This window comes from Rhinopithecus bieti, unplaced genomic scaffold (assembly GCF_001698545.2).
Source record: "Rhinopithecus bieti isolate Rb0 unplaced genomic scaffold, ASM169854v2 scaffold_15796, whole genome shotgun sequence".
NCBI lineage: Eukaryota > Metazoa > Chordata > Mammalia > Primates > Cercopithecidae > Rhinopithecus > Rhinopithecus bieti.
The window spans coordinates 1778494-1804268 of NW_016808858.1; the positions used below are offsets into that span (position 1 = coordinate 1778494).

Sequence of the window (25775 nt, forward strand, 5' to 3'; positions counted from 1 at the left end):
AAAAAAAAAAAAAAAAAAAAAAAAAGCAAAAAAAATTCAGATAATGTGACAATACTAGAAACACATTTAAACCCAGCCTTACAGTGATATATAAACAGAATTTGGTTATTTGGGAAAATCTGTAAATTCGCATTTTTTTATTATTATTCTTATTTATTTATTTATTTTTTGCAAAATTTGATATTCTAGTAGGTTCAACAACTTGTGACACAACATCTCAAGTGATTAAAATCATTGAGAAGTGCTATTTAATACACAATCTAATTGAGCCTCAAGTCTTTGTGAAGTAATGAGATAGTGATGTTCTCACCATATATAGATGAGAAACTCAAGACACAGCTGGGGTTACATACTGAGTTAATGACAACACCTGTATAAGACCACTTACAGGATTTATGCTAATTAATTTATTTAGTATTTGCAATGGATCTTTTTTTCGTACTAATGTTTTCCAGGACGTGTTTTGTTCAAATGAGTGAGTCCCAACCCTGATAACAGCAAAATGTTGTTTCCTAGTTGGTAGTGACAAGACTGTTACAGAAAAATTCACTTACAGTAGCATAGCCTTATAATGATTTTCTCCCGCTTTTTTGTGAGTAGGTTCACGATTCCCCATAGTAATTCCTTTTGCTTGTAGGGACAGAGGCATAGCTGGCACTTGGGGAAATCTGCATCCTACATTAGTTACATTGCAGTTTGTGATCTTTGTAATATTCAAGAAAATAGTGACATGTTGGCTGTTTTTCTGTTTTCCCTGCAGGTGCTCACTGATAAGGGATAGAGACTCCTTAGCTGCCTCTTGTGTTTGTGCTCTTTTTGTTACAATATTTTCCATATTAGAAATTCTGTGTAAGATAGTTTGCCCCTAAACATTTACCAAATGAGGATTTTAATACTATTTTTATAAATACTATTTAAATAACTTTAATATAATTATTGAAGTAAACAAGTTACAGGAAATTCCAGTTTTAAAAAATTGAGTTACTTTAATTCATTGTTGATTCCCCAAATGAAAAAAATTAAAACACATGTCAGAATGAAACTTGAAACTGGGATTATCATAGCCGTGTTTGTTATTAGTTTTTTTTTTTTAAATCATCATAAGGATGGAATTATGTTGATTTTATAAAACTACATATTTAAAACTAGAAATTTATGAAGTTCCAAAAGTTTATGAACTATATATATATATATATATATACACACACATATTTTCATGCTACATAATATCTTGTCACATATTTAAGGGCTTAAGTTAAAAATACTAACCAATGAGCTCTTCAGGGAAACAAGAAATTTCCCAGGAGGGAGAAATTTAAAACAATCAAAAGCACCAGAGTCTAAATATATTAAATGAGAAATTAGTCTACTGAAAATATTCCTGGTAGCCAAATTTTGGCCACATAATTTCTTTGTTAAAGATATTACTCTTCAGATTAATTATTGTCATTGATTTTAAGTGTGTTACTCTGTATTATAGATGAAGTGCAAGAGATTCATTTTGAACTTGTGTCAGTATGTTCAGATTATTCTTTGATGAAGATACTTTATAAATGGTTGCTAGTCAAAAAGTTTATCGCTTGTCTATAATTCTCACTATTTAAATAAATGTAATTATTAGTAATTCTTGCCACGTCACACCTTGGTCTTTGGGATAAAATATTTTTGTCTGTTTCAATAATTTACACAGTGATATAGACAGAGAATTCCATGTAAGTTCCAAGAAGTATAGGTCTTAAGAAAGAATATGACACTTTATTAATCTACCATATGAGGTTATAGTCATAGGATTACGCATAATGATACAAAGATCAATTTCTCCAATTTTCTCTTGATTTAGTACAAATTAGAACATAAAATTTCAAAGCAGACTTTGAAAATCTATTTCATGCAATAATAGTACTACTTTAATGTTTTAACATATCACGTTTCAAAGTATTTTTGTGTAACTCTGCTTTATTTTGTTGATTTGGAATAAAAGTTGATTAAACATTAATATCTAACCAGTTTCAATTTTTGTTCACCAGTAATTTTACACAGGTACCACATTTAGCAGGAACAGAACAAAACTTTCAACTTGCAAAGCAAATTCAATCCCAGTGGAAAGAATTTGGCCTGGATTCTGTTGAGCTAACTCATTATGATGTCCTGTTGTCCTACCCAAATAAGACTCATCCCAACTACATCTCAATAATTAATGAAGATGGAAATGAGGTAATAAATAAATAAATAAATAAAAGAGACATTGCCCCTATTTATTCTTTTTCAAATACCTCTATGAAATAATGTTCTATCCCATCTCTAAATATTAATAGAAATCAATATTATTGGATCTTGTGAATACCTTTAATATCTCATTATCCATGTCAACTAATTTCCTATGATGTTTGAGTTTAATGTGTTTTAGAAAGATTCTGAGAAATTAATGCTTGATAACAGTTGCTTTTTTTTGTTTTTAGTACTACACACTAATATCAAATATGATATACTTGTAAACTTACAAGCGTAAAAATATACTTTATAAAAGAGATTCTTTTTTTTTTTCAGATGGAGTTTCACTCCTGTCGGGCAGTCTGGAGTGCAGTGGTGCCATCTCGGCTCACTGCAACCTCCACCTCCCATGTTCAAGTGATTCTCCTTCCTCAGCCTCCTGATAGCTGGGTTTACAGGTGTGTACCACAACACCCAGCTAATTTTTGTATTTTTAGTAGAGATGGGGTTTTGCCATGTTGGCCAGGCTGGTCTTGAACTCCTGACCTCAGGTGTCCACCTGCCTCAGCCTCCCAAAGTACTGGAATTACAGGCATGAGCCACCACGGCTGGCCAACAGATACATTTTTGATATGTTTAATTTATAAAGACACTGCACAGATTTGGAGTTGCTGGGAAATTCAGGGATCCAGTATGCAGTTTGACCCAGCAAGTTTTTATTGGTACTTAATGATTATGTCTCAATTGATCAGGTTGAGCTCTGTGCGAAGAATTTGTGTGTGGACATTTGGAGAGGACAAGTTTGGAGGCAAAGTCTTTAGCATGGTATTTAAAGAATTTGCAATCTTGTTTGCAAGTTGGGGCATATACTTAAGAAACAGAAGACAATGCAGATAAATTGATATATTTATTATTGTGATATGTTCAATATGAAAGATCACAAAATATAACATACATTCATCCCTATTTAACATACCTTAGTTTTAGAGCTACCGTATGTAGAAGAGTCCATTTCAATTTAGGTAACTTCCTTTAGTCCTTTTATTACTGGGCACTCTTAATTACATATAGCTTGAAATATGTCCAGTTTAATCAGTGAACTGAAAATGTCATGTGATATAAGTACATATTTAATTTTTTTCATTATAGGTCAATAACCTCCTTTTGTTGACTAATGAATCAATCTCTTCTTAATGATAAATATGTTGTTATGTTTTACAGTCAGTGATATAATTCCATACTTAATTTCCTAACGTGATTGGAGCTTTTCATATTAACTGCTGTTCTCGATTATAGTAGTTAACAATATAACTTTAAAAAATATTATTAAGCCAGGCGTGGTGGCATGTTCCCCTAATCTCAGCTACTTGGGAGGCTGAGATAGGATAATAGCTTGAGTCAGGAGTTGCAGACCAGCTTGAAAACATAGCAAGATTCCACTTTAAAAGAAAAGAAAAAAAAAAGAGAAACAAACAAAAAACCCCTAAAATATATTATATTTAAAATGGAATACCATTACACATCATAGAGACTCAGGTTGTTAAATAAGGGTTGGCATATCTATAGTGTTAAATACCAAGGGGTCTTTAAAATATGTTCAGAAAAAATATTTAAAGATATAAAATATTGACAATGTTAAAGAGTATATATATGCTTAAGCCTCTGTTTTGATGTATCAGATTTGGGAATTGTCTAGGTACAATGCAGAAAAGAGCAAACATATAATATATTTTAGTTTATTTTTTTAAGGTGAAGTCTTGCTAATGTTGTCGTTTTTTCTTCTTTTTTCCTTCCTCCTCACTTTCCAGTTTTGACTGTATCATTGATTATTTTATTTCATTATTTATTTTTGTATTATGAGCATTCATAATGTTTTTTTTTTTTTTTTTTTTGAGACGGAGTCTGGCTCTGTCGCCCAGGCTGGAGTGCAGTGGCCGGATCTCAGCTCACTGCAAGCTCCGTCTCCCGGGTTTACGCCATTCTCCTGCCTCAGCCTCCCAAGTAGCTGGGACTACAGGCACCCGCCACCTTGCCCGGCTAGTTTTTTGTATTTTTTAGTAGAGACGGGGTTTTACTGGGTTAGCCAGGATGGTCTCGATCTCCTGACCTCGTGATCCGCCCGACTCGGCCTCCCAAAGTGCTGGGATTACAGGCTTGAGCCACCGCGCCCGGCCTATTCATAATGTTACCAAAGCCTTTCAGAGAATACAAAATGATTCATGTAAAAGTTTCATTTGGGAAATTTTCTGATAGTGTTAGATACCTAGTTTCTTAATTTTTTAAAATTACATCATTAGTTTTTTTTATTTTTATCCAAGTTGTGTATGTACATAATCTCACAATGTGCATATATATATATATATATACTCATAGATGCACACAATTCTCCTGAGTGCCTTGCTTTTTCTCTGTTTTCCTCTTTCCAGAGGCAATCATTATTCAACTATAAGTTCATTCTTTTGATATTTATATCTATTTCTGTAAACTACATGCGTATATGCTTTTATTTCAGATGCAGGCATTATCTATTGACATTGTGACAAGTCAACTCCCTGCTCATCCCTTGGCCCCAACCACCAGGTTCTCTTACTATCTTCCATCTCCCAGTATAATTTAATTGGTATGAATAAAAATTCACAGCTGAGCTGTGTGGTAAACTGTGATTCCTTTTATACTCCTACACAAAACAGACAAGTTCTCCATCCTATAGGCAACAAATATGATTAGTATTTTTTTTGAGACGGAGTCTCGCTCTGTCTCCCAGGCTGGAGTGCAGTGGTGCGATCTCGGTTCACTGCAAGCTCTGCCTCTCAGTCTCACGCCATTCTCCTGCTTCAGCCTCCCCAGCAGCTGGGACTACAGGCGCACGCCGCCATGCCCGGCTAATTTTTTGTATTTTTAGTAGAAACGGGGTTTCACCGTGTTAGCCAGGATGCTCTCCATCTCCTGACCTCGTGATTTGCCCACCTTGGCCTCCCAAAGTGCTGGGATTACAGGCGTGAACCACTGCTCCCAGCCAAATATGATTAGTATTTTGTGGATCCTATCAGAATTTTTTGTTTTTTATTTTATTTATTATTATATTTATTTATATATTATTTATTGATTTTACTATTATTTTTGAGACACTGCTCGCATTATCGTCCAGGCTGGAGTGCAGTGGCGGTATCTCGCTCACTGAAGCTCCGCTCCCGGTTCACGCCATTCTCCTGGCCTCAGCCTCCCAGTGCTGGACTACAGGCGCCCGCCACACGCCTGGGCTAATTTTTTTTTTTTGTGCTGTTTCAGTAGAGACGGGTTTTACCGTGTAGCCAGGATGGGTCTTGATCTCACTGACCTCGTGATCCGCCCGCCGTCGGTTCCCAGGAAATATTTTTAATTATACCGAGATATTGTTCACCTTTGATTATGCAGAAATAACATACCATAAAGAGTTGAACTATGATTGACTTTATGTCACGAAAATGTAATAGAAATCGTAAACCTAATATTGTTATTAGTTATACTTCGATATATAATTTGAGGTCTACTAGTGCATTTTGAAAAGTAAAAAATACTCTAAGACTGAAATATAATCTATCTTTGATAAAATCAGCCAAAAAGTCATTTCCTTGACATTAAAAAACTTTTCTTGTTAGAATAGCTCATAAACTTGCTTTAAAATTCAGTGTGGCATAGTGTTGCTGCAAAATTGATTGCCATAAAGGCAAATCAAGTGAGACAAGTTTGAATATTCCCTTGCCTGAAAGACATGCTTATATAACGACTTTGTTCCTTTATTGATTTTTATTGCACCTCAGCATAATATTTCTTTTAATCTTACCTAGTGATTCAGATGAGTTCATATGTGAATCACAGAAAAAACATGGGAAATTCAGAAGATGTGGGGATTTGGCAAATAGTAGTTGATATGGTTTCATTTTAGCTTCTATCAGTCGCAGAAGAGGGAAATAACTACTGCTCTAGTTAGTACAATGTAAAATCTGCCCAGATCCATTCCTCATCTCCAAATCCCTCCCATTTGTATTACTGCACTGGGCAAGACTTATACAGTATGATGTTGAAAAGAAGTTTTGATACCAGATATCCTTAACTTTCTTCTGGTCTTGAAGGAAATACCTTTAATTCTTTTTCACTGTTAATTATGATATTTACTGTTTTATTTTTCTGGTTATCTTAAATGTACATCCTTTCCATGTATACTAAAATTTTTTGCCATATGGATTTATATTAAACACATTTATCTTTGAGATCAGCATGCAATTTTTCTTTCTGGATCTGAAGATGGCATTCAGTGATATTGTAATGTTAGAATAATCTTACATTTTTTGAACTTATAATATTAGCATTAGAGTTTTAAATTCATATATTGATATATATTCTGTTTATACTCATAGCATGTTTAGTCTGTGTTTGCAATCTATTTGTTGGGGTATAATTTCAATATTATACTTGCCTTCTAAAATGAGTTGGGTTTTTAATATTTTCTGAAATAGATTTTGTTGTAATTAAATTATCTTTTCCTTTAACCTTTCCAACTCAAGGAAAACCAGTTGGCCTTGACTCTATTTGTGGAAAAATTTAAACTACTGGTTTAATTTCTTTATTGGTTGTTATATGACTATTTTATGTTATATAACAATTTTTATTGTTTGTTAAATGGCTTTATTGTTTGTCATATGATAATTTTGTGTCATATAACAATTTTTATTGTTTGATATATGACTTTATTGTTATATGGCTAGACAACTTTACTTTTTTTTTTTTTTTTTGACTGAATCTCACTCTATCACCCAGGCTGGAGTGTAATGGCATAGTCTCGGCTCACTGCAATCTCTGCTTCCCCGGTTCAAGCGATTATCCCGCCTCAGCCTCCCGAGTAGCTGGGACTACAGGCACATGCCACCACACCCGGCAAATTTTTATATTTTTAGTCGAGACATGATTTCACTATGTTGGCCAGGCTGGTCTTGAACTCCTGACCTCATAATCCACCGGCCTCGGCCTCCCAAAGTGCTGGGATTGTTACAGGCGTGAGCCACTGTGCATGGCCGATTTTCTAAAAAATGTATTCTTATGTCAGTTTTCGTAAGTTTTATTTAAAATGCATTTTCCATTTCATGTAAGCTTTCAAATGTGTAGTATAGTTGTTCCTAGTATTTTCTTATCTTTTTTAATATGTTAAGCATCTGTAGATGTGCCTCTTTTTGATAATTGATATTATTTATTTGTGCTTTTGCTATATTATTTTCTTATTGCTCCTGAGAGGGATATGTCGAATTTACTAGTGTATCCAAAGAATAAAATTTGGCTTTGGCAATCTTTTTTCATCTATCTTTGCTTTATATTTTATTAATTCTGTTCTTGTTTTATAATTACCTCTTTTATCTTCTTTGTGTTTACTTTGCTGTTCTTTGTAAAATCAATAGAATGCTTAATTTACTGATGTTGAGTCTTTCTTCATTTCTAATATGAGTATGTAGAGCCATAAATTTTCCCTTTAACTTCCCTTTCCACTTCAACTACATTTCACAAATTTGGATTAGGAGTAGTTTAGTTATGATTAGCATCTAAATATTTTTTAATTTCTGTATTTTCTTCTTTGATCCTGAAACTATTTACAAGTCCTTTTTTTTTTTAATTCTGAATGTAAACATTGTTCTTGTTGTTTGTTTGATCTGATCTCTAAATTGAATATATTGAGATCAAATAATGTGGTTTGTAGGACACTAATCCTTTGACAATTGTTGAGGCTTCCTTTGGAGCCTAATATGTGCTCAATTTTTATAAATGTTCTGTGTTTCTTTGGGAAAAACATGTAATTTGATGGTTGTTTGGGGTAATATTTTATATTTGTACATTAGTTTGAGTTTGTTTATTATTTGGCTGAAATCTCCATTATCCTTAACGTGCTCTCATTTTGTCTGCTTCCTTTATTAATTAGAAATAAATGTTAAGTTATCTCACCTCACTATAGTGGTGTCTATGTTATATTATATATATAACTTATAATTTCATAAATTTATGTTATCTATAATTTGGGGACCTATTGTCATATGTAAACAAAATTAGAATTGTTGATAAAGTGACAGACTTACACTTATGTAGTAGCCTTCCTTATCTCTTCGTAATGTTATTTGACTTTGCCCTAAAATTTTTTTTTAAAGCTAATATTTGTTTGGTATTTCTTTTTCAGTTTTGTCACTTTTAAACTTGCTTAGGTTTATTTCACTCCTTGTCAGCTAGTACACAGCTGATTTTATTTAGTCTGACATGCTATGCTTTTTAATTATTCTTTTTTCCATTTTCATTTATTATAATTCTGATATACAATATTTAGGTCACTTTTACCTTCCTCTAGTATGAATTTTACTCTTCCTTTTTTCCCCTAAAGCTTTGGTGTCATAATTCAATCAATATTTCTACAGTATATAAACCTTAGAACACTTTCACTTTCGTTATATATTACCAATTTATATGCATAATTTTAATTCAATCTTGTTTCATAAACTTGAAAAATATGTTTGTTATTATGATAGTAATACATTATTATTATCATATACAGTCCTCATTTAATTTTTACCACACATTTGCAATATCTTTCCTTTCTGATTCTCTTGCATCATTTTAGAAATTCTTTTAGAGGCTTCATTTGTTGTATGGTATTGTTTTGTTTATTGAACAGTATTGTTTACAAATGTTCTTTGTTTTAAGTGAACACCTGTCGACCCAAAACTGTTAAAATTTGGTGGAAAATGTGTTTTCATATTCATTCTCAAAGGAAGAATGATTTTGTAGTACACAAATTTGCAGTTTGACAGTAATTGTTGCTCAAAACCATGGAGACAATATTCTACTGAATTATGGATTCCATTGCTACTGTTTTTTTTGGTGTTTCTTTTTTCTTTCTTTCTTTTTTTTTTTTTGAGACGGAATCTCTCTCTGTCGCCCAGGCTGGAATGAAGTGGTGTAATCTTGGCTAACTGCAACCTCTGCCTCCCAGGTTCAAGTGATTCTCCTGCCTCAGCTTCCCAAGTAGCTGGGACTACAGGTGTGTGCCACCACACCTGGCTAATTTTTGTATTTTTAGTAGAGACGGGGTTTTACCATGTTGGCCAGGCTGGTCTTGAACTCCGGACCTCAGGTCATCCACTGGCCTCAGCCTCCCAAAGTGCTGGGATTATAAGTGTGAGCCACTGCGCCCAGCTTCCATTGCCACTGTTGAGAAGTCAACTGCCAATCTAATTTTTGTTCTGCTTGGGTAATCATGTATAATCTCTCTTTCGCAATTTTTATCATTAAGTACTATATTAAGTTTTGCAATTTTATTGTAATGGGCTGGGTAAAGATTATTTTTATTCATCTTGGTCAAGATTCACTGGATCTCCTGAATGTGAAATTATGGAGGTCATAATTTTTGGTAGTTTTGGAATGTTTTTAGTCGTTCAAATTTAGGCTTTCTAAATTCTTTCTCTTCTCTTCCTTTGTAATTCCATATGTATCCCACACCTTCTCATTTTGTTTTTTAGGTCTTTAATATTTCTTTCATATTTCTCTTTTCTATGATTCTGTGCTACATTCTGAATTATTTCTTTAGATTTACTTCCTAAAACAATTCTCTATAGCTTTGTCTAAATATTTTTTATCCATACATTATTTTACATTTTTCATTTAGCTTTATTTATTTTATTCAATGTTCACAATTTGCATTTGGTGCTGTACCTCTGTATTTTTATTTTATTTATTTATTTATTTATTTATTTATTTTGAGAGATGGAGTCTCGCTCAGTTGCCCAGGCTGGAATGCAATGGCGCAATCTTGGCTCACTGAAACCTCCACAGCCCAGGTTCAAGCAATTCTCTTGCTCAGCTTCCTGAGTAGCTGGGACCACAGGCACATACCACCACACCTGGCTAATTTTTGCTTTTTTGGAGAGGTTTTGGTAGAGAGGAGGTTTTGCTCTGGAACTCCTGACCTCAAGTGATCTACCTGCCTTGGCCTCCAAAAAGTGTTGGCATTACAAGCACAAGCTACCGCACCTGGCCTTAACTTTTCTTTTTTTTTTTTTTTTTTTTTTGAGACGAAGTTTTGCTCTTGTTGCCCAGGTTGGACTGCAGTGGCACAATCTTGGCTCACGGCAACCTCCGCCTCCCAGGTTCAAGTGATTCTCCTGCCTCAGCCACACAAGTATCTGGGACTACAGGAGCACCATGTCCCGCTAATTTTGCAATTTTAGTAGAGACAGGGTTTCCCCAGGTTGGCCAGGCTGGTCTTGAACTCCCAACCTCAGGCGATTCACCTGCCTTGGCCTCCCAAAGTGCTGGTATTACAAGGCATGAGGCACCGTGCCCAGACTGGCTTTAATTTTTATTTAAATTTTAGTTCAATATCATGTGTATGATACATACCATAAATACAGTCTTTGCAGCTGTAATTTTACTCTGTTCTTTCTGTTGGCTCTTTTCCATAGTACTTTGGAGGTGTTTGGTGATTTTGTGGCTCTGAGTTCTTCTCCCTTAGAATTTGGAAATTATTTAAAGCTAAGTTGAAGACTGATTCCTCCTGATCATTTCTCTTAGGCCCCAGGGAGCACTACAATCCTGGCACTGCTTTAAAATAAATATTTTAGCTTGAGGCATACTGTATAAATAGTGAATGAAAATTTGCAGGGTTATGAATTATCTGGAACCCTTTTTTCCTGGTTTACCCTAAGCCATTACTTTCCATGGAGCAAGTTTATTTTCAATTTATCCTTAACCCTAAAGGATTTTATTATTATTATGATTATGTTCTTTTTTTTTTTTTTTTTTTTTTTTTTTTGTCATCCAGGCTGGAGTGCAGTGGCGGCAATCTCTACTCACTGCAAACTTGCCTTGCGGGTTCAAGTGATTCTCCTGTCTCAGACTCCTGAGTAGCTGGGATTACAGGCACATGCCACCATGCCCAGCTAATTTTGTATTTTTAGTAGAGATGGGGTTTCACCATGTTGGTCAGGCTGGTCTCAAACTCCTGACCTTGTAGTCCGCCCACCTTGGGCTCCCAGTCTCCCAAAGTGCTGGGATTACAGGCGTGAGCCACCGCACCTGGCCAGGATATTGTTGTACTTAGACCAGCTTTATGCACAGTCTTCTGCTAGATTCCATTATGTGAACCAGTTTTAGACTAACTCCTGAATCCTTTTCATGGGGCCATAGGCTTTGATAGATCCACCTAAGGCAAAGCCAACTTCCATGCTGCCTCTGAGGATTCTTGCTTTCATTTTATTTTTTTGCTTCTGAATATTCCTTACTATTTTTTCCAATTTAATTATAAACTTAAAAAGACATATATTTGGTTCAGTGTTTTTCATTCTTTTCAGTGCATATGCTGTTCAGAGAATCTAGATATGGCCATTTGTGGATTCCCCAATCATGTACTTTTTTTAAGTAAATTTAATATTTACTTTGTTCCTAGGTAATTATCTAAGCACTATTATAATGATTGAGATTACCAAACAAAGTTACTTTTTATTTGGGGATTAAAATTTTCTCCAAAATCAAAAGCTGGTCCTTATAAGTTCTCTCAAGAAATTCATGAAGTTAATTTACTTCTAACCTTCTGTGAAGCAATTACATATTTAGGCTTTTATTTACACTAGCTTGGTATGTATGCCACTTACAAAAAATCAATTTCTAATTCTTCCTTCTATCAGTATACAGGTTACAATACACAATATTCCTTTCGGAAGAGTATCTTTTTACCTCTTCTGAGCTTTTCTTTCTATAATACTTACTTATTTTATGATTGTTGTTTTTTGTTTGGTTGATTTTCAGTTATTGGTGGGGGTTTTTAGCTTTGTTTCCTTGAATAGATCTTACCATTTTGAGGACAAAATCTGTGATTTATTCATCTCATGAATTCCTCACAACTTCTAGCACAGTGCTGGGTATCTGATATTATCATCAGAATCCTGAAGGATTCATTCACTCTCTACTGACATAAAAGATAATATGCATTTGTTTATGTTTGATTATAGTAATCAAACTTTAACTGATTTACTTTTGATTATAATATTTTGTTTCTCTAGATTTTCAACACATCATTATTTGAACCACCTCCTGCAGGATATGAAAATGTTTCGGATATTGTACCACCTTTCAGTGCTTTCTCTCCTCAAGGAATGCCAGAGGTAAAACACAGTGCAACAAAATAAAATGACAAAAGAAGCCTTCCTTCACTTCATACGTTCAGCCAATAATTAAATGGTTATAAAGGGACTTTTGATGTAATCCAATTAATTTTTTCCACATTTAAGTAATGAGAATGTCTTTGTAAGAAGGAGGAATATTGATTATATTTTATTCATAGTATTTTTAAAGATACAATTTACTGCAATGAGATGCACAAATCCCAAATGCACATTTATTGATTTTTGACAAATGCCTACATCTGGATGATCTGCACCCCATCAATGTACAGAATATTACTTTTACTTCAGAAAATTCCCTTATGCTTCTTCTTAATCAGCTCTACACACACCAGATATCTTTCTTTGACATTTTTGCCACCATAAGTTAGTTTTGCCCATTCTAATTTTTCATTTTTTTGTTCAGTCTGTGTTTTCCTTTGTTGAAAAGAGATTCTTAATTTTGATATTGTCAAATTATTTTCCTTATGTTTTTGCACTTTGGGCTTTCTTTATTAATATTCTCCTTGTTTATTATTTACAGTGATATAACTGCATCACTTATGTATACCAAAAATTAACAATATTTTTTATTTAAAATAGTATTAATATTACCAGATTGAAGCTAAACAGAAATTACCAAATAATATATGATAGCAGAAAGTATAATGAATCAATTTAATTTAAAATAGCTAAAAAATATAAATTATACTTTTAAAATCTTAAATAAATGTGATCTCTTGAAGAAGTTGAAGTGTGAAGTGTGAAATTGAAGAACACTAAAATGTATTGAGCAGTGAAAATATTATGTATAAAAAAACAGGTTGACCAGGTGTGGAGGCAGGTGGATCACCTGAGGTCAGGAGTTTGAGATCAGCCTGGCCAACATGGTGAAACCCCATCTCTATGAAAAATACAAAAAAAAAAAAAATTAACCAGATGCGGTGGCACACACCTGTAGTCCCAGCTACGCCAGGAGAATGGCGTGAACCCGGGAGGCGGAGCTTGCAGTGAGCCGAGATCGCGCCACTGAATTCCAGCCTGGGCGACAGAGGGAGACTCCATCTCAGAAAAACAGAACAAAACAAAAAACAATTAAACTGTTTACGTTTCTGGATGAGAAAACATCATGTTATAAGGAGAAGATTACACCTAAATTAGTTTGTAGGTTTACTACATACCCAATTAAAATCTTCCAAATAATTTTTGGACTTTGACATTACTATTAATCATAAGAAAGAGTTATAAAGATCATTGTCTCTTATTTCCTTCAAATAGACTTAAAATCTTCCAGATCAATGGCTAAATAGAAAGAGCACACATGTTGTATGGGTTTGCTGTTTATGTTCAAATATCAGATGAGTTTGCTGATCGGTGTTCCTCACTGGATCATCTGTAACCCAGCCAGTGGAGTGTTAATTCAAAACTATGTGTGTCCGTATGTGTGTTTAAAACATTTCACCGGCTGGGCACGGTGGCTCACACCTGCAATCCCAGCGCTCTGGGGGCAGAGGCGGGCGGATCATGAGGTCAGTAGATCGAGATCATTCTGGCTAACACGGTGAAACCCTGTCTCTACTAAAAATACAAAAAAGTTAGCCAGGTGTGGTGGCGGGATACTGTAGTCCCAGCTACTCGGGAGGGTGAGGCAGGAGAATGGCGTGAACTCGGGAGGTGGAGCTTGCAGTGGGCCGAGATCGCAACTCCTGACCTCAGGTGATCCGCCTGCCTCCGCATCAGGCCCACCTGTTATTTTATACATAATCTTTTCACTGCTCAATACATTTCAGTGTTCTTCAGTTTCACACTTCACACTTCAACTTTTTCAATAGATAACATTAATTTAAGATTTTTAAAGTACATTTCATATTTTTTAGCTATTTTAAATTATTATTTAAATGTATGGACTTCAGCCTGGGCGACAGAGCTAGACTCCGTCTCAAAAAATAAATAAATAAATAAAAAATAAAAAAAAATCACGCTTTCACGATCAGTAATCTTTGAATTTACATCTGAATCCTGTGAAATAGGAAATATGGGACTCTGCTTTATGATGTTTAAAATTAGCAATTTGCAGTGTTGATAAAATATAGGCTATTCTAGTGGTTCTCAAGCTTTAGTGTCTGTCACAATAATCTGGATGGCTTGTAAACACAGATTCTGCTTTCCACTTCGTAAGTTTAATGGGGTGGAGCCTTAGAGTTTGTGCTTGTAACAAGTGTGATATTGTTTCTGACGGTTCAAGGACCATCTTTGAGAATCACTGGTTTTGCCTCCCAATTCTATCTCTATAAATAAGAGTTGGGGAGATGGAAGCTTAAGGAAACAAAGAAAATTCCAGGCTAAGAGGTGCAAGATTCTATTTATTCACAGTCATAGAACAATGGATGGTACAGTGTAAATTGTACAAGAAGGTCTTTGTCTAAAAACAAAGCTCTTTGCTAACTCACAGTGACAACTTGCATTTGAGAAGTGCTGAGAGGGAATATCTGTCACACTTGTTTTCATTTTCAAAGTTTACTCTCATTTTTAAGCTAATATCTTTTTCAGTTTTCTCTCCCTCACAATTTGTTTTGTGAGAATTGCTGATATATCAAAGGACAGCCATATTTAGAGACATTTAAAGGTATAGTCTCCTCAAAGTTATATTAAGGGTAAATTTCATGTAGGATACTTACACTAAAAAAATTATTTTGCTTAAATCAAATTGGTTAATGACTTTGTAGCCACAGTTAAAATAGAATAAGAGTGTGTTCCAGAGAGGGCTAACAATGATAAATCAGAAATATAGTGTTATGATTAATAGTGCATTAATATTACATTGGTCTTAGGAAGAAATACAAGAGCTAAATGTAATCCTTTTACAGAGGCAAAGATTCAAATGTCAGTTTCCCAATTAGATTCACATTTTATTTAATATTACACCCACTTAAGCTCCAGTTGACCATTTGTATACTCTATTTAAATGCTTTTTTTATACTACTTATCACCTTTTAATATAATGTATGCTTTGCTTAGTTATTAAATTTAATGCTCATTATCATATTATCCCATCCACGTTACAGGAAATCCCCAACTTAAGATGGCTACTTAAAATTTTTTGACTTTATGATGGTGCAATAGCCATACTCATTCAATCCACTTCTCAACTTACCATGAGGTTGTGTCTGGATAAACCCATTATAAATTGAAAATATCCTAAGTCAAAAATACACTTTAGACGTATAATTATTTTCAACTTAGGTGAGTTTAATAAGACTTAATCCCATTGTGACTGAAGGAGGACCTGCTGTGTCAGTTCCTTCAAGGGCAAAGATTTGTTGCATTACATAAGGCGCTACCTAACACATAATACATCTTCACCAATTTGTCAAATGAATCCTAGAAACAGCTTGGAGACGATTCTATTTTAATATCTCATATATATTTGTTGTGTACATGCTATGAAAAATGTGGTCAAAAAGGGAAACAATAGCCAAAATAAAATGATAGGATTTTGGAAATCACCTGGGACAGGGTTTTCAAACTGGGCTGTGTAAAGACTTTCGAAAGGCAAGCATGACAAGGTTTTAAAGAGATCAGTTTCCAGATCATTAATTACCCTGTGTACTTTTTCACGGTATTGAAAGCTAGCCTGTCATGTGGTCCTGCTCCCTATTTACAAGCATTTTCACCTTATTTTACAAATGAAAAACATCTCCCACCCATTCTAAGTCAATATGAAGCATTTCTCTGTGTTGTAAAAATCTCTGGGGCTCCAAAAAAAAGAGACAATTAGAAATATTGTTTTCAATGTTGAGATAATGAATGATTCTAATAGCTGGGTAACAAATTCTTAGCAATTCAAAGTTTACAATTGAGCAAAATTAAAAGTAAACCCAATTGAGTTTCCAGCTAATATCATTAAAATACACTTGTATGAAAGATCAATTTGTGATTTCAAGTTATTTGATTATAACTTGAAAGAAGTTTAAATAAGTTAGTGACAATTCCATAACACATCTTTCATTCCTATCCAAGTTTTCTCAGAACTTACTATAAAAACAAGAAATATAAATTGAACTGTTGTTGCTGATCCATCTCATTCTAGCAATAATTTGTTCACCTACTGAACAAATGTGTTAACATAATGCTTCACTGTCCCATTCATTGAATTAAGATATATTTCTAATCAAATATTAGGGTTATGCATTATTTCTAAGAATTGCAATGATGTTGTTAGATTTAATTTGATACTACTAGTAATTACAATTATAACTATCTTTTTTTTGAGACCAAGTCTTACTCCGTTGCCTAGGCTGGAGTGCAGTGGTATGATCTCAGCTAACTGCAACCTCCACCTCCCATGTTCAAGCAATTCTCGGGACTCAGCCCCCAAGTAGCTGGGATTACAGGCGCTTGCCACCATGCCCAGCTGATTTTTATGTTTTTAGTAGAGATGGGTTTTCACTATGTTGGCCAGGCTGGTCTTGAACTCCCAACCTCAAGTGATCTGCCTGCCCCAGTCTCCTAAAGTGCTGGAATTACAGACATGAGCCACCATGCCTGGCCTATAATTATAACTTACTCCTGAAGCTGTTTCTTAACACAATCTATCACAAAAATAAATATTTTTTTTAAAAAATTGACTTATATAGATATACTGATTCAAGGAAATTTGACAGTGATTAATAAAAGACTTTCAAGCATACTCATATTTAAGGTAATAGATTCTGGAATTAAATCTAGAATGCTAGTTGATAATTATGGAGTGTTCTCTTGGGATCAACATCTGTGAGAAGGAAAGCTGGATTAGGCAGAGGGAGAAGTCACTCTGCAATGCCAGCTCAAGGATAGCCCTGGCTAAGCCTATAAGGAGGTCTGGAATAGTTTCTCAGAATTATCCTATGTTAGACTGAGATGTCCAGGTCTCTATACCCTCACATCAATCAGTCACTGAATGTGTAGCATTCTAGGAAGGGACATGACCTTGAGCAAGGGGGCTGTCTACAGCTGAGGCAATCCTTGAAGGGGCTGACAGATGAAAGTTGTCTGCAGAGAGGCTTCCCTGAAGCTGGAGCAAAAAGTCCCTCATTGACCATGAACCTGGACAGCTCATCCTAGTGCCCAGTACAAATATATTTTACTTTACAGTAAAATTCTGTGGAGGAAGGTGGACAATATACAAGTTCAAAAAAAAAAAAAAAAGAGATGACAAAATTTTGACTGTAAAGAAGAGCATGTTCATGTATTTTTTAAAATTGATGATGTTGAATAGCAAATAAATATAGTTTTAAATTCCTTTGGATTGATATAAAAGTTATATACAATTTCATCTAAAATGTTAATACTTATAGTAAGCTAGATATTGCATGCTTTGCAGCTACTTAATGGTATTATAAAACATTTAAAATTTTAGATGAAGGGGCACACTGCCAACATTAATTTAGGGAACAGGTGAGCAAAAAAAGCTTGGAAGGTCACTGATTTAATCTAGCAGGTCATTTAGCAAATGAGAATATTGAGACTCAAATATGAGCTAAGATTTGCACATCATCACATTAATGATTGAAATTAGACCTCCAAACCAGTGATGTTACCTGTCTATTTTTCTTTACTTGGTAGTTGTTAAGAAGCATTAAACTGCTCCCTGTGAACACACTCTGAAGAAAGGAAAGATCTCATTAAGGGCTTCTTAGCCTAGGGTATCTGGACCCCTTCACGTTGCGTGCTGCAATGTGTTTATGTTTAATACTTTTCTGTGGGAGAGTGCTTCTGTAGCTTCAGCTTCATAGCCACTAAATGTGGGACAAATACAAACAGATATTACTTAATTTATATGCTCTAGCCCATCTAATTTCATTCTCAATTTAAATTCATTTTTCCCTTGAATCTCTTCTTTGGAGCTCATGCATTTCTGACCCTCTTGTGTGCTCTAACCTCTTCCCTCTTTCAAAAACGTCCAACAGTCCCCATGCAGAAAAACCTCCTTGTTTTACATCTGACTTACATGAAGTCATTCCTGATCTCAACAGGGCGATCTAGTGTATGTTAACTATGCACGAACTGAAGACTTCTTCAAATTGGAACGGGACATGAAAATCAATTGCTCTGGGAAAATTGTAATTGCCAGATATGGGAAAGTTTTCAGAGGAAATAAGGTAAAAAATCATCTTTTTTTTCTCTCCCTCATAGTGGGTTTTACATGTGTAGAATCATTTTCTTAAAACTTTATGAATACCATGATTTTCTTGTATTCTGTGACGTGCCCATGTTACAGACAGGTGGGCATAAAGCTTACATTTACTAGGTTATATCCCAGGGTTAAATTTGATCATTGGAATTTGACCAGTGCAGATGGTTAGGGTGAACAGAACAAATTTTTCTGTGCTTACAGGTTATGCCTGTGGCCAACGAAGAAACATGCACTGGGTTTATTATTAAGTTTTAGTATTTCTGTTTTAAATATTTTCTACAAAAATATTTACTAAATTAAATTGTAGTATGAATTGTTATAAATAATGAGGGAAAACAGTTTACACATAGCAAATTTAAATATTACTCTCATTTTATTTGTTAATAAATATATTTTCTTTTAGTGGGAAATTAAATTTTAAAAAATTCCCTTTCGACTATAGAACAATAGGAATCTGGCCTGTGGGATCTACTTGCTTATTATACTTCTAAGCTAGAGGAAGGAAAAAGCAAATACTCACTACCCCTACTAAGAACATTACCAAATCTGACGCTCTGAGGATTTTTGGAGCTTATAGCAGCAAAAGAAAAGGGAAATTCTCTCTGAGAGATCCTTTGTTGTAGGCCTAATGACAAAAGTTTGAAGATAACGTTCTACTACTCATTTAAGTGTAATATTGAAAACTGATATTACCGAATCTGAAACAACCAGTTTAAAATAAGGAAAGAAAGACACTGTGTTTTCTAGGTTAAAAATGCCCAGCTGGCAGGGGCCAAAGGAGTCATTCTCTACTCAGACCCTGCTGACTACTTTGCTCCTGGGGTGAAGTCCTATCCAGATGGTTGGAATCTTCCTGGAGGTGGTGTCCAGCGTGGAAATATCCTAAATCTGAATGGCGCAGGAGACCCTCTCACACCAGGTTACCCAGCAAATGGTGAGTGATCAATCCTTGAATATAACAGGAAACTTAACATTTGAAAGAGACTTTATTATAGAATTTCCTTTGGCACAATGGACTAAGCATGTCTTTTTTTATTCTCTTTGCATTTAAGAATGAAAGAATTTTGAACTCTAAAATGATTGGTTCAGGTCCCTTATCCCCTTATTTGGAAACTTGGGCCTGGTGGGTTTTCGAATTCAGACTTTTTCAGATATTTAAAAAACATTATGGTGTTACACATATACCATAACTTGCATAACAGTGACGTAGGGGCCTGGGACAGAATATGAGGAAAAAGCATATAAATATTTTTGCTGCAGAGTGTATGAATACTTACACTAAGTAGTAAGTGGGGGGTGGGGAATAAGGAATATAAACAGGCTTATGTCTGCTCAAGTCGAATTTTCCTTTCAAATGAGTTCAGCTCAGATCAGGTTTTGCTGTTAAATAAATTCCCCCCAGATTTACAGATTTCACAGTGTTTTTGGATTTCACAGTTGTGGGTAAGGGACAGGAGAGCAGAAGTTCTGTAAACTTGTTAAATGGCCAATTTAGGATATAGAGCCCAGGAAATGCATATTGCTTCATTGCTATAAGGTAACAGAGATAACTTTAAAAGAATGTTTCCTAAATGGCAGCATTTTACTTGCATTAACAACCCTAAAGCTAGGGGATGTTATTATGTCTTATTTGACAGGGGAGGAAAGTGAGACTAGAAGTCAGCCCAAGATCACCCCTCCTCTAAATGAGCAGTTGGATTCAAATTCAGACAGTCTGGCTCACAGAGTCCACATACTAGTCCTATGCTGAAAGGCTCCCCTGTAAAACATTAACAAAGGGAGCTAATTTATTTTGAATGTGCTCAACTATTTGATAATGTTTACAAAAATCTGTGATCATTAAGTTTGTGTGGTTTAAAGCTAACTAAATATTTAAAACTTGTGTGAAATACTTTGCCAAGTTATCTGTGACATTTACGTCTTCATCTGGTTTTACTCTTAAATCATAGACTCCTGTAAAGGTTATATATTTTTTTTTTTTTTTTTTTTTTTGGCTTTGTAAATCTTAGAACATTATATATTGTCAGAATTTTTTTTCTTTTTTAAAAAATGATACATATTACCCTATAGTAAAATTACACAAATATACCTGAACTTTATTTACTCCACCTTTTTATTTCCAAGTTTTAAAAAACGCAGCTTAGCCTAAGCTTTATTAGTTATGCAAAGTCAAAATAATGAAAATAAAATGAGATTAACTGGAATGTTTCTGTTGATTTTCTTCAAATTTGAATGATGGTATTTTAGGGGGAAAATTATGTTATTTCTATGAGACCAATGTTTATTGAATTATTTTTTTGTGCCCTATACATTTTCATTTTCCTTCTAATTTTACTTTTTATTATGGCATAATTCTAACATATATGAAAGTAGAGACAGTTATCAACATGTTGTCAATCTTGTTTTATTTGTTTATCATTCCAATTTTTTGCTATTATTCTAGAGAATTTGAAAACAAATCCCACACAACATATCATTATGTCATTTTATGCATAAAAAGAATAATGGTTTGCAGTTACCTAAGTTTCTTTTTTTTTTTTTTTTTTTTTTGAGGTGGAGTCTTGCTCTGTCACCCAGGCTGGAGTGCAGTGGCGGGATCTCAGCTCACTGCAAGCTCCGCCTCCCGGGTTCCCGCCATTCTCCTGCCTCAGCCTCCCAAGTAGCTGGGACTACAGGCGCCCGCCACCTCGCCTCTCCCGGCTAGTTTTTTGTATTTTTAGTAGAGACGGGGTTTCACTGTGTTCTCCAGGATGGTCTCGATCTCCTGACCTTGTGATCCACCCGTCTCGGCCTCCCAAAGTGCTGGGATTACAGGCTTGAGCCACCGCGCCCGGCCCTAAGTTTCTTATTAGATTGTTTTAAAAACATCAGAAAAAAAATGGAAAAACAGCTCTAACTTTTCTTAAATCTAAAGAAATGATAGAATGTGTGTGCTTATTTTGAGGTAGAGTTTACATGCAATGAAATACATAGATCTTAAGAGTTCAGTTCAATAAATTTTGCAAATTGCATGTGTTTATGTTACTAAAAATAGGATATAAGGGCATTTCCATCACTCTGGAAAGTTCTTTTGTACCCTTTCTGGTCAATTTTCTCTGTGTCCCCTAGAAGCAATCACTTTCTAATCTCTAGCATCGTGTATTAGTTTGCCTGGGTTTGAACTTCAAGTAAATGGAATCAAACAGTAGATTTTTTTTTAAAGCTTTGTTATTTCAGTGTAGTAATTTGAGATTTTCCATCACATTGTATGTATTAGTTTTTTTCTTTCGATGATTAAGTAGCATTCCATTGTGGGATTATACTATGGATTGTTTATTCATTCTTCTGTTAGAAACCTGGACTTTGTCTAATATTTGGCTAATATAAATGTGACTGTTATGAACAATTTTGTACACGTCTTCTTGTGGGCATGTGCTCATCCTTCTAGAGTAAATACCCAGGAGTGGAATTGCTGTGCCATAGTGTACATTTCTGCTTGACATTGCTTTTCAAAAGAGTTATCTTAAGTGATTGTGTAATTTTAGACTAGATTCACACAAGCAATGTATGGGGATTTCAGTTGCTCCACATTCTCGCTAATATTTGAACTGTTAATCTGTTTTACTTTAACAATTCTAGCAAATGTGACATTAGAATGTATTTAATGTGATTTACAGAGAACCATTTGAATGAAACTGAGTTTTTACTGGAAGTATGGCAATTTTTTTTTCTCAGAATATGCTTATAGGCGTGGAATTGCAGAGGCTGTTGGTCTTCCAAGTATTCCTGTTCATCCAATTGGATACTATGATGCACAGAAGCTCCTAGAGTAAGTTTATAAGAAACAATGGATGGCTGTTTGGGTAATTTTCATTATTGATAGTTTTCAAATGTTAGCCTTTTATCTCCATTTTTTAGTACTTAAATTTTCCAACATGGGTGCTGCTTATAATTTTATCACTATAAAATAGAGTAGTGCTTCTGTTCTGGAATTTAGTATATACATGAGTATCTAGTGTATGACAGCCATGAAAATGAGCCTTTCAGATATGTAACTGCAGGGAGCCTAATTGATCAATTGCTCCAGACACTGTGCTTTGAAACCCCACTCTATTTGTGTCAAGACCATGCTTCCTGTAGTTCTTCTCAGGCAATGACTGAGTGTGGCAAGGATACTACTACAGGCCTGTTTCTGGAATGCACTGGACTCCTCTGATGCAAAAGTTTAACCCAGGGACTCCCTGATAGCCTGGCTCAAATAGATGCTGCACCCAACGCTCCTCTTTCTTTTCCTCCTCCCTTTTTCCTTTATTCAACATTAGACCTACCTTGCAGTCTAAGGGTTTTCTCAGGGTTTCCTAGCTCTCTCCTCATTTTCCACACATGCTTTTCCCTAGTAAATCTCTTGCTCATGTGTTCCTCTGACTAAGTCTGAGAGGACCCAGAATTATACACTATGAGAGCCACTTCCATTTTGTTTATATCTCTAGTCTTCTTCTCCTTCTGCTTTCATTATCAAAACTTTCTGCTTTCATTATCAAAACTTTCCCAGATTTGTTCCGCTTAACCTGGCATTGGAACTGTTTCCTCTTTCCTGTGCTTCTTTCTCCCATTGCCATGCCCTTTTTTTTTTTTTTTTTTTTTTTTTTTTTTTTTTTGAGACAGAGTCTCACTCTGTTGCCCAGGCTGGAATGCAGTGGTACAATCTTGACTCACTGCAACCTTCACCTCCTGGGTTCAAGCAATTCTCCTGTCTCAGCCTCCTGAGTAGCTGGGATTACAGGCGCCCACCACTATGCCCAACTGATTTTTGTATTTTTAGTAGAAATGGGGTTTCACCATGCAGGTCAGGCTCGTCTTGAACTCCTGATCTCAGGTGATCCGCCCGCCTCAGCCTCCCAAAGTGCTGGGATTACAGGCGTGAGTCACCGCGCCCAGCCACCATTATTCTTTAGAGGTGAGAGAACACTGGCTTTTCGAAAAAGTGAAATTGATAGATACCAAAGCATCTGGCCAGTTAGTCCCTTTTCTTCTTTGAGTTCAAGCATTTCTGAATCATTTTATTCCAATATGTATGAGGAAGCNCTTTTTGACCTAGGACAAGGCACTCAGTTTCAGACGTGAGGAGCCGGACATCTGGGGAGTAGGACGCATCTGTTCAATTTAAGGGCAGATTGAGAAAGTACCCTGGTCTTTCTTCCTTGGGGCTATAAACTTTACTACATTGTTTAAGATTCAGGACACAGGCACAACTTTTGATAGCACCATAGACTGTACATTTGCCTAAAAATATGTATAAATAAAGACTAAATATTCATGATATTTAAAAGATAAAACTGATTTTAGCATTAGTTGTAATAGTGGAAAACTGTAGACAACACAGATCTTCAACAATTGATATGTACTCAAATAATACATTAATGACTATGATAGTAAATGAAGTGATTAAAAGATATTATATGTTGTACCAGAATAATTAATAATATAGAAAAATGCTTATGATATACTATTGAGTGAAGAAAAGCAAATTTCAAAACTATATATATAGAGAGAGAGTATTATCTCAGTTATATAAAAATTTAAAACATGGCGCTGGGCTCTGTGGCTCATGCTTGTAATCCCAGCACTTTGGGAGGCCGAGGCGAGTGGATCATGAGGTCAAGAGATGGAGACCATCCTGGCCAACATGGTGAACCCCGTCTGTACTAAAAATACAAAACTTAGCTGGGCATAGTGGTGATTGCCTGTAGTCCCAGCTACTCGGGAGGCTGGGGCAGGAGAATCACTTGAACCTGGGAGGCAGAGATTGCAGTGAGCCGAGATCGCACCACTGCACTCCAGCCTGGGCAACAGAGTGACACTCAGTCTCAAAAAAAAAAAAAAAAAAAAAGTAAAACATGAACCTGTATTATCTTTGTAATTAGAAAAAAAGGATGCATAATATCATGGAATTAGATGTGAGATTTATTTAAATGTTTACAATTTGGTCTGGTTCACTAGGTCAATATCAGCTGTGCTCTGATTGTATAATGGAATTACCTGATTGAAAAATTACAAATGTAATTCATCTGACATTACTGTGTCAGCCTCTGTGAGCCATTTTATAAATACAATCACCGTTAATAACATAACTTTCATGGAAAAGTGCATTTTACATTCAAAATTTCATAATTAAAAATAGGCATTTCTATTTATCCACTTTCTAAGCCATAATGAAATAGTCCATATAAGTGTAATTTAGTTTTTAAAAATTGTTTAAAGAACATATGGTTTGCTTATGAATTTCACTGTGAAAATTTACTCTCTTTGCACATGTACCTTGGGAGTGTGCCAAGCTACTCAACTCTCAGGTTCTCTCAAGTGGGTAGCAGTTTAGCATTGTGCATTAAATAGAAAAGACAGTGTCTTACAAATGGAATATATCATGAAATAAAAGTTTATTAATACACGTGTGAGAAAATAAGGAGAGATATAAAGTTATATAATGACCCAAGAATGCTGAGAACTAAAATAAAAAATTGATGAAATGTGAGTGATGGTAAAAACTTTATGTTGACTTGAGTGGGAGAAAGGGGACACCATGTATGTTTTTTCCTATTTTTCTTTACATATATACCGAACACAGTGTGATTATGCAGTTTTAATTTGCCTTCTAGAGTAACTTCTAGGATGATAATTATAGTGCCAATAGTAACAGTAATAGCAAGTATCCTGGATGGAGTGCTAATTACGCTTTAGCACTTACTGTTGTGCTAAATGCTTTACATACATCTCCTTAATTAACGTATAAAACAACTATATGAGTTAGTATTGTGATACTCATTTTAACCAATGTTCAGAGAGTAAGTGAGAGAGCCAGGACCCAAATTCATGTCTGATGCAAAAGACACTTTGGTAAACACTATTTACTCTCTACTCAACTAAACAAGCATTTAGTAGCCACCTCTATTGATTATGGTGTTATCTCATTCTTATGCCTCTGCTCAGGAGACCTTTAATGGCTTCTCACAGCCCACTACTCAAGGAACATTTATAGAATGACTTTTATATTTCAGGCACTGCGGTAAAGGTAGGAATTAGGTAAAGACAGTAGTAATGTACTCTCCTGTATTCTTGATTTTAGTAATTACAGTCTTCCCTTTTTAACTTGGTCAGTCTAACTAATGGTTTGCTAATTTTGTTAATTTTTTTAAAAATTTATTATTATTATACTTTAAGTTCTAGGTACATGTGCACAATGTGCA

General features: G+C 34.9%; 1 protein-coding gene across 2 annotated transcripts in view; it reads left to right on the forward strand.

Annotated features, from left to right (window-relative positions):
- FOLH1 (folate hydrolase 1) overlaps window positions 1-25775 on the forward strand; it is a 72172-nt gene that overhangs the window by 6547 nt on the left and 39850 nt on the right. For both annotated transcript variants that reach the window (XM_017887655.1, XM_017887656.1), the window contains exons 3-7: window positions 2028-2214; window positions 12279-12380; window positions 18392-18517; window positions 19300-19486; window positions 22267-22360. In XM_017887655.1, the coding sequence (XP_017743144.1) occupies window positions 2028-2214; window positions 12279-12380; window positions 18392-18517; window positions 19300-19486; window positions 22267-22360 (696 nt within the window). The remainder of the gene's footprint in view (window positions 1-2027; window positions 2215-12278; window positions 12381-18391; window positions 18518-19299; window positions 19487-22266; window positions 22361-25775) is intronic.